At 27.7% G+C, this 10,983-nt stretch overlaps 1 protein-coding gene across 1 annotated transcript; it reads right to left on the bottom strand.

The window, feature by feature from the left end:
• Positions 8,554–10,278, bottom strand: LOC109331928 (transcription factor MYB1R1-like). Its single transcript, XM_019566728.1, has 3 exons — positions 9,844–10,278; positions 9,536–9,744; positions 8,554–9,234 (listed from the first exon to the last, which is right to left on the bottom strand). The coding sequence occupies exons 1-3, from the start codon at positions 10,127–10,129 to the stop codon at positions 8,791–8,793; spliced, it is 939 nt and encodes a 312-aa protein (XP_019422273.1). The 5' UTR covers positions 10,130–10,278; the 3' UTR covers positions 8,554–8,790.

Here is a 10,983-nt window from a genome sequence, read left to right as displayed (position 1 = left end):
GGGATATAATAAGACATAAAAAAAGTAGGACAGGTGATCCTCATTTCAACATTCGGACCGACATCGGTGTATGCAATTATATTGAGTAGTGAACATTAATGCAAGTTTCTTTGGTACAAAACGATAACTTCAATGTAATGACTCCGGTGATTCTCATCTCATGTTTTTGCTTTTCAGCACAACTCAATCTTCTCGACTGTCCAGTACTAGATTATAAAGGAAATGTGATTAGTAATTTATTTAATTAAAACTTAAGTTAAAATCATGATTCTTAGATTTCAATTTTTGTCAGTCATAATCCCAATATAATGATGAACTCTTCGGAATAGAAAGGATCCAAATTCTTTCTGTTTATACCCGACCATTTTTTAAACGTTATATGATACTATTATTGACAATTAAAGCATGTAAGAAAAATTGAAAAAGAAGTGAGCTCTTATTTAATTTAAGTTATTTTTCCCAAATAAATCAACATAGAGAGGAATAAAATTATAGAATGTTTAGTTTGACCGTTTCCATAATAGATCAATCATATAATCAAAAGGAAGAGATGGTCAAAAAAATCTGCTTGAATAATTGAAAAAAATATCACAAACATCTTAAAAAAAAAAGAATAAGGATCATATATCCTTAAAATAACGATGTCCATAACCAACTAAAATAAATAATATAAATATAAGTTTATGTTTCTATAATCTTTATTTTTAATTAAGTATCACTTTCTAATTAGATTTAACTCATCAAATAAGTTGATGTGAATACTCAATTTTGTCCGATCCAAAATATATTTTTTCAAAGAAATTATAAACAAATAAAAAATGTTTTTTTTTTGGCATAATGACCCATCACATAAATTTCAATTTGAATTTCAAAAAGAGGTTTAATTGAATTCCCTCACAAAATTGTTTCCAAAATAAATAAATAAAAAAGAATTTTGGAAAGAGTATTTAATGGATAATCAATAATTTTATGATGACTTATGTTTTATCCATTTTCGTTTTTAATTAAAGGAAAAATTAAAAATAGTTTTTAAGTGACTTAATGGTCACTTATTAGCTAGAATCAATTCTTTAAAAATGTTTCCAATGACAAAATTTCATTAATTCTCGTGCATATGGTAAGAATAGGAAGAAAAAAACATTTGTTACGACCCTACAAAAATTACAATGTTTTTATAAGGTTTGCATGTAAATTAAATCAAAATCTAGGTTTTTTTTAGAGTAAAAGTTATTATTCCTACACTAACGTAAGTTAAAATAATTTTAGACTTTCTAAGAAAAAATTGTTTGGACATTTTAATTGAGAAATTACATTTTTAAGGATCCCAAAATACAAAAATATATACTATAAATTCATTTTGTAATTATTGATTACTTCGAATTTTCAAATATTGTGTCATAATTATGAAATTCAAATTTTTGAAATTCTTTTTAATAGTACAAATTGGGTTTCCTTTTTATCTCTTCTTTGAATTAATTAGGAGATTGCATTTGATTTAAACATGTGCTAAAATTCCTAGCCTATTAAAAGATAAAACCACACAATTTTTTCTTGCCTAACAAATCACAATCCAAAAAAATCATTCATTCTAAAAAAAAATCCTACATCAAATTTCATCCAAAAATCTTTCATTCATCTCCTATTCCCAAGAATCCTCAACGAAAAGATAACTAGAATCATCCAAAAAGTATAATCTTTTACATCACACAACAATCATCTCAATAAAAAAATCCATTCTTCAATCATTTCTCTCGTCTCTAGACATTATCTTTTACAATAATCATCCAACAAAAACCCAAAAAATCCACAGTAGTTCAAGATCTCCCATACACAAGAACACCACCCAAAAAATGAGGAAAAAATACAAAGAAACTCAAGATGAATTATAATTGCATTAGTATACATTATAGAGAAGCTTCATATACATGTCAAAGCGATGTCTTTGAGTCTATGCTACACAAAGTCCTTACCTCCACTATATGTCTCTTTGCTTTGGTTAACCTTTTTCGCACCACTTTTCGTGTTGCAACATTTCATTGTTGTTAAAATCAGTATGAGAGGTATGTCATTTTCATTACTTTCTTGTATAGTTGTTTTATTTTTGTTATCAATAATTGCATTAATAATAATAATTATCACGATTGTAACATATAATTATAATTATATCAAAATTGTAAATGTATAAACAATACACTCTTTGCATACACACAACATCATTCTTTTTAATAAATATTTAGTTTTGAAGCAAAATATGTAATTAATTAGTTTCTCACTATATATCAATTTAAAACATATTAAAAAACAAAGATCTATGAGTCAATAAAAGGTGAAATAATATTTACCTCAAAGATCTTAAGGTATGATGTGGTGTCGGATATAAGGGCTACATTTCACTTTCTTATAATTAATAGGAGTAATTATATTTTCACGTCTTAAAAAGATTTTATTTTTAAGTAAAAAACAAAAATTAGAATTTTTTAACCAAGTTTTAATATGAGATGGTATATTGGACGTAAGGGCTGTGTTTCGCTCATAACTTTTTTTCAAAAACATAATTTAAACTTTACTATTTTTAATAAATAAAATTAACTTAACCAACCAGCCTTTTTCTACTCAAATAACTACATAGTCTTGATTCCCAAAAGGGATACGTAGGACCAAGATCACTCTTGTCATACATAATAATAAAATAAAGTTTTTTTTAGTAAAAATATAATTATAACACGATTAATAACTCATGCAATATAGTATGGTACCATTCAAACGAATAACTAGGGTGTTAATACCTTCTCTAGATTGTAATCGACTCCCGAACATAGATATCAAAATTGAAGGCCCAATGTGATTGGGCCAAAAGATTTTTCTACATTTTTTAACGAAAAAAATGTAGTGACAAATTTAATGAGGTCGTGCAATAGAAAATCGGGGCGTGAGAGTTGTGTGGTTTCTATTAAAAAAGGGTAAGGTAATTGGATTTGACTTGTAGGTTGGAGAAATAGTGTATATTCAATGGCCATTGGCCGATGCATCATCCATCTAAACAAAAAGAAAAAACAAAACGAGTGACACTCGTGAAAAAATAGAATTGGTATACATATGTTGTCTCACAATTTGTGCTACTCCATACGTCATGGGCTTCTGATTGATCAGATTTTTTTCTAAATTAAAATTTAATTATTAAATATTTTTCTGACTAATCACACAAACTTAAAACACATAAAGTGATACAAATTGTAGAACATTAAATGTGTTCCGTACTATAATATATTCCTATTTATGAAAGCCTATACTTCACTTTTTAACTAGTAGGATACTCGTGCATTCGCACGGGTGATGCTATGTTTTGTATGAATTTATTTAAATAGTATAAAATAAATTTTAAATTAAAAAGTTAGTGATTATTACCCTATGAAAGACGATGTTTATATATTTAACTGATAAATTATTGAAATTAAAACTATTGATGAATAGCATGGTATATATCCTCTTATATTAAATAAAAAATATTTATAAAGAATTATGTTATAATATTCAATGAAGTTTATCTGTAACAACATACATATTTTCATAGTGGTGGTAGAAAAAGTATAAATTTAATTAATAAGTATCAATATAATTTGTTAATGAAAATGTTATAGAAGTTACCTCATAAAAGATAATTTCTATCTATTTAATTGAACATGTTATATTAAATATCTATTATGAAGAAAAGATTGAAAAACAATATAAAATAAGTTGTAGAATAGAATATCCGAGGAATATATATGATATTTCCGATGTTTTTTCTTAACATGATCTTTGCTTTAAGGATATGAATTCTCATTTTAGTGACAATCAATCTTGTACCATTGCATAATCTTTGATACAGTTGCAACAGTTACTATTCTTAATACTACTAAAAAATATTAGTAATAGAAAATTGTTAATATTTTTTATGTTATATTTCTTATTGTTAATATTATAATATTGCAATATTATAATCAAACTTAAACTCTAAACAAAATTTATCAATGAAGCTTGTGTAAAATTATGGAATACATATTTATTATAAGTTATACATATTTCTTATTATTTATTTTAGAATTAAACAATAAATGATTACAAATTTCTAGTTATAATGAACATTACCTAAACTTAAGGAATCAGAAATAAGCTTGATTGAAATTGTATTAATATTTGAATTAGCTATTTTTCTAAGATTGTTATTCTATTTTAGGTGTAAAATATCAAATTATTTCTCAACCGGAAATATAGTTGGTCACTATTTGAGGAAAAATTAAAAAATTCACATATACATACATATACAGATACATATATATATATATATATATATATATATATTAAAACTTATAAATTTTGCTGATTACAATTCTAATGTTATAAAGTTATATTACGGTTACAATTCTAATGTTATAATGATTACATTTTAATGTTATAATATAATGCATAATATGTATTGACACCTAACATATATTTGTTACACTTTAATGTTATAACGTAAGAGTATTAAATTTATGCACTGACAATGTAAAAATATATATACAATCAGTACATTATCCACTGTTCATTTTGATTATCTTTTTTAAAAGTCAACTGTAATTGAAAATATAATGTAAATGGTTGTATTTTAATATAATATAAGATAATGGTTGTACTTTAATGTTTCTTAATATTATGGTTGCATTGTAACCATGGACTCTACAAATATATGTTATGTATATTGATTAAGAAATATTTTCACATTTTAATTATAACAAATAATTGGGACATATTATATATTTGCTACACTTTAATTTTGTAATACAATGGTTTCACTTTAATCTTCTTAATAACTACTAAAAATATTAATAATATAAATTTGTTAATATTGTTTTTATGTTATATTTCTTATTGTTACTATTTTAATATTGCAATATTAGAATCAAATCTATACTCTAAACAAAATATGTTCATGAGGATTGTCTAAAATTAAGGAATACATATTTCTTATTACCTATTTTAGAATTAAACAATAAATGGTTAGAAATTTATATTTATAAGGAACATTATCTAAAATTAAGGAATAATAAATAACTTTGTTTAAAATTGTATTAATATTTTAATTAGCTATTTTCCTAAGGTTGTTATTCTATTTTTAGGTGTAAAATATCAAATCATTTCTCAGCTAGAAATATAGTTGGTCACAAATCTAAGGTTACAATTCTAATGCCATAAAGTCATATTATTACACTATTACATTTCTAATGTTATAATGATTGCACTTTAATATTATAATGTAATGGTTAAACTTTAATGTTTCTTAATCAATATAATTGTAACCTCAAGCTTTACAAATTTGTTATATAACACTAATTTTTGTCCATCAATATCTATATCTATACTACTTATAAAAAAACTTAAAATAACAACCCATCATGGTGTAATTTGTGGTTCTCCCTATTTTGCCCTCACTATATTTTAATTTTTACAAAAAAATCATATATAACCTAATGTTCCTCTCGACCTAATATATGCTCATATTATTTGGTTAATTATTTTTTATTCTTACATTATGACTATCAATCTTTAATGTAGAACATTACACCAACCAAATAAATTCAACTATAGAAGTGTAGATTACAAATGTTTAATACAAAATATTATGTTTGACATTTATGACATACAAATTATACATTATAAATAATAGAAAAGCGGGTTGACAGACACGATTACTACTGTCAACACGCTAGTAATTATAATGTAAATGATTGTATTTTTAATATTATAAAAAGTAATGGTTGTACTTTAATGTTTCTTAATGTTATGTTTGCATTGTATTTTAAGAAACATTTTAATTAACGTATAGCATATATTATGACATATCATATATTTGCTACATTTTAATTTTATAATGTAATGGTTGTACTTTAATATTCATAATAACTACTAAAAAATATTAATAATATAATTTTGTTAATATTTTTTATGTTATATTTCTTATTGTTACTATTTTAATATTGCAATTTTAGAATCAAATCTAAACTCTAAATAAAATATATTCATAAAGATTGTTTAAGATTAAGGAATATATATTTGTTATGAGTTATACATATTCCTTATTACTTATTTTAAAATTAAACAATAAATAGTTATAAATTTATATTTATAATGACCATTACCTAAAATTAAGGAATCAAAACTAATTTTGATTGAAATTGTATTAATATTTGAATTAGTTATACCCATTCAAAAAGGTATCGTAGTTAAAAGATCCTACAAATGCATTTTAATACACAAAAGGATAAATACATTAAATAGGTTAGTAAGTGATTGATATGGAAGCATTTTCTTCTTCCACCACCACCAATGATCTTGCCGCATCACTTAATTTCAGAACTACATATCTCTCTATTTCATTTCTTATTTATTTAATCTATATTTAAGCATTAACTTACAACCACTGTCATTATAAAATGGTGGCATTACTCCTATTATTAGGTATGATTGATTGATTTGAGAGAGGGAAATAAAAAATATAAACATCAATTCCTTATATATTAACCATCATTATTCTCATTTATTTTGGATTTCCCTCTAATTTTAAACTCAACTAAATGAGATGTTGAAATTTGTGCCACATATTTAATATTATATTATCTTGTAACTCCACAGTCTTCTTTTAAATTTTACTATTTTTTCATTGAAAAATTCAATCTTTATATTTTAATTAATAAATAAGAAAAGTTGCATAGAAGCCATTCAAGTAAATGATCTTAACATGAGGTACGGAGAAAATTGAATGACAATACTACAATCCTTAGTGAAAGACAATGCTACAATCCTTAGAGATAAGGATAATGTAAATGAAAATTGAATGACAATGCTACAATCCTTAGTGATAAGCATAGTGTAAAAACATTACTGCAAAATAGTAAAGGTAAAAATCCTGAAACGTAAAATACATTTTGGGAAATCAATGACTTTACAAAGTAATGTAAAACTGATGACCATACAAAATCAGTAAATGAATAATTTTTAAGAATCAAGTGAAACAAAGATGAAGAAACTCAAAAACTTTAAAGGTTGATAGTAAAAATGAGTGATTTTTAAGCATAAAAATGTTACAAACCCAGAAACCTTCAACATGCAAACTAAAAAGGACGAATTTTTAAGCTTAAAATTTACAATAAGGTGTTTGAAACACAGACACCATGAACATGTAAAAATAAAAGGTTTAGTTTTTAAGCTTAAAATGAGACAAAAATGGAAGAAACCTCTAGACCATGAAAATTAAAATGTATAGTTTTTAAGTATAAAAATGACATAAAAAAAATCTAAGAAACCCTAACTCCATGAACATGCAAAAATAAAAGGTCTCATTTTTTAGCATAAAAATGAGCCAAAAATGGAAGGAATGGAGAAGAAAATGGACATGCACTCTTAACAGGCATGTATTTTTTGAAATAAACTAAGCAAATAATGGTTTAGTGTTATGAATAATGAGAACCATTATTTACTATTCAAACGAATAACTAGGGTGTTAATACCTTCTCTAGATTGTAATCGACTCCCGAACATAGATATCAAAATTGAAGGCCCAATGTGATTGGGCCAAAAGATTTTTCTACATTTTTTAACGAAAAAAATGTAGTGACAAATTTAATGAGGTCGTGCAATAGAAAATCGGGGCGCAAGAGTTGTGTGGTTTCTATTAAAAAAGGGTAAGGGAATTGGATTTGACTTGTAGGTTGGAGAAATAGTGTATATTCAATGGCCATTGGCCGATGCATCATCCATCTAAACAAAAAGAAAAAACAAAACGAGTGACACTCGTGAAAAAATAGAATTGGTATACATATGTTGTCTCACAATTTGTGCTACTCCATACGTCATGGGCTTCTGATTGATCAGATTTTTTTCTAAATTAAAATTTAATTATTAAATATTTTTCTGACTAATCACACAAACTTAAAACACATAAAGTGATACAAATTGTAGAACATTAAATGTGTTCCGTACTATAATATATTCCTATTTATGAAAGCCTATACTTCACTTTTTAAAGAGACCCCAAGTGGCAACAAACGAACCAATAACATAGCAAGAGGACCTTGTGCCCTATCATTAACAATCACACTGCTCGAGATAAATAGAAACAAGAATCCCCCAATGGCAATAGAATATGACAACACATCTTCCCTCCCCTCACCTATATTACTATTAATGAATAGAGATCAAATATCTAAATATAGTGTCTAAATTATATCTCTGTTTATAAAATTATGATATAAGTGTGACAAATTTATTGGATAAGGATAAAGTGGGAGAAACTCTTGAAATAAATGATATCTATTTATTGTAAACATGTGCATTATCACTATCAATTAAATGACCAAGGGTTATTTATCCTCAAAACTTTTTGTCTAATTATATCTTATTAAATAGTATAAAAATATTGCTTTATATTTTTTTTATTTTTCTTTTTAAGCATAAGACAACTTTTCATTGGACTATAGCAGAATAAGACACAAAATGTTAAATCTTCTGATCCCTTACACAATTTAACCATTTTTATCCAAGTAATCATATCATAAACTCATAATCCTAGACCACTCCCTTCTACCTATCTTATCTAAATAATTAATTGTTATATCTAACCCACAAACAACAACAATCAAATTTTTAATCTTACTAGCTGAGATGAGCAAGGACAACATCTACCATATGATAAATCATTTTCATTTTTTACTCTTGAGTACATTTCCAACGTTAACCTTAATTTAATCACACATGTCCTTTTTTCTCCTCTAATCAAGCAACACTAATAATGTTATCCCCACCACCATTGAACTTCCCTGTGGACCTGGGCTGAAAAGCTATTGCAGTCGATGATGATGACGACGAATGGCTACTAGTTGTTGGTGGCTGCTCCTTGGATGGTGGCGGCGGCGGCAGCCTCAGTGACAATGGTAGAGGCTCAATGAGAGGAAGAGGAGAAGTTTTATCTTTCAAGTTCAAACTAGCCATCTTGGAGGATGGTGGCACAGGCAAAATCGCTGTTGGCCTAATAGGCTTGGCTGATCTCTCACCTGCAGTCACTGGCAACACCACCGGAGCCACCGCCATGGGAAAAGCCGAGCCAGGGAAGGCGCCGTAATGTGATAAAGGGTATGCGGCGGAGGTAGGTGGCTGTGGCACCACCATTTCTTGCTCAACAACTTGTTCTTCTTCCATTATACTTGATGGTTTCATCACCTGAATTATAAAATCAGAAACAAAAAAAGTATTAAATTAGACCCGTCTGAGTATATGGCAAATGTTATTTCTATGATTGGTTAAAAAATAATTAATAACTAAATCTTAAATTAATCATATATTTTTTTCAACCTATCAAAGAATAGGCACCCCAATACTCGTCTAGCTGAAAATTTGGGAGCCACGAAACTAATAATATTTTTTTTCTTCATAAAATTGTGATTAGTTGATGATTAATATAAAAATAAATTGGAGCTCAAATAGTTCCTACTATATTATTGCATATAACAAAAGATAGTACCGTGTCGGTGGTGATATCAAAGAGGCTAGATCTACGGCGGCGGCGGCCGTGGTTGTGGAGGCGGAGAAAGTACTTCTGAGCATGACTAGCCACCTGTGTTGGTGTCCGAGTTTTGACGAAGTTTCTAGAAATTCCTCTCCAATCTCCTTTGCCTACCTTGGACAACCCCAACAAGAAAAACTTATGCTCTTCTTCCGTCCATGGAACACCTTCGTTATAACCATTCCAAACACGCAACAATACTCAACCACCGAACCAAATAGTATAATATAAGATATATAATTACAATGATTATTATTGTTACTTACCTCGTTTGCGCTCGCGGCTGTGGCCTGAGGCGTGAACGACGTCGTCTGAGACGTAGCCGGCATCAACGGCGTTGGGTTCATGAGAGGTTTGGTGTTCATATTGGGAGAGGTTGGTCATGCTAACACTCTTTCTGAAGAGATTGGACTTCCCTTCAGTGACTCGAACGCCGAACAACATGATGCTGTTCTCTTTATGAGAGTCTCCGCCGCCGGATGCTGCGGCGGCGTCGGTGCATGTTCGGGAGTTGTGGCCATTGTTGCCACACTGTGAGCACGTGCGAGACATCAGCCCATGCAAATAACAAAGAAATAATAGATTTGTGTATGTAATATGAGAGATCCAGTGGAGAAAAATAAAGAGAGTTGGGAAAGTTTGAGTGATATATATGCAGATTGGGTTTTCGTTTGTAGGGTTTGACTCTTTTATTGGCGCTGCCGTACAATGAACTTGTTGATGTTAATTAATAGTATTATAATCATTACTCTCCATCTTTATTATTTTATATATAATGGAATAAAAATTTTGCTATTAAAAATATAAATAAAATCAAATATTTGTTTCTTCATTAAATAAATCTTTGATCTATAATCATATGAACATGAATCAAGTATTTGTTTTTTTATTAAATCTTTGATCTATAATTTTTGATCTCATCATTATCTCAAGTCAATCATATATTAATATACAAATAAAATATTTAAAAACAAAAATTAATATTCTCATTTATCTATGTACATAATCATATAGCATGGAAGAGAAAAGATAGTGTGTTTCGCCCTTCTTATTATAGACATATAGATAGATATTTGAGAGATTCTTATTCTTGTGTGAATTTGTGATAGAAGTGATAGGGTTTCGTTTGGGGTATGTCTTCAATCAGGACCGTCCACTTTTGTCCCATTGCTTATCTGTAAGCACACAAGGACAAACAAAATGGGTGTCTTATATTGGTTTAGCATTTAGTGCCTCCCATCGTATTTATGGAATGGAACCTTTTCAAAATTGGAAAACTATGATATCCGTCCATTGGAAACATGTATTGTGATTTATGTACATGTGTGCTCATTTTCTTAAAGTTGGATAAGATATAATAGTATAAATATCTTCCACCCACATAATTAGGTTTTTTTTGGGAGTTC

Source organism: Lupinus angustifolius, chromosome LG17 (assembly GCF_001865875.1).
Source record: "Lupinus angustifolius cultivar Tanjil chromosome LG17, LupAngTanjil_v1.0, whole genome shotgun sequence".
Lineage (NCBI taxonomy): Eukaryota > Viridiplantae > Streptophyta > Magnoliopsida > Fabales > Fabaceae > Lupinus > Lupinus angustifolius.
The sequence above is the reverse complement of the archived record's forward strand: the minus strand, read 5'-3'. Positions and strand labels throughout refer to the sequence as shown.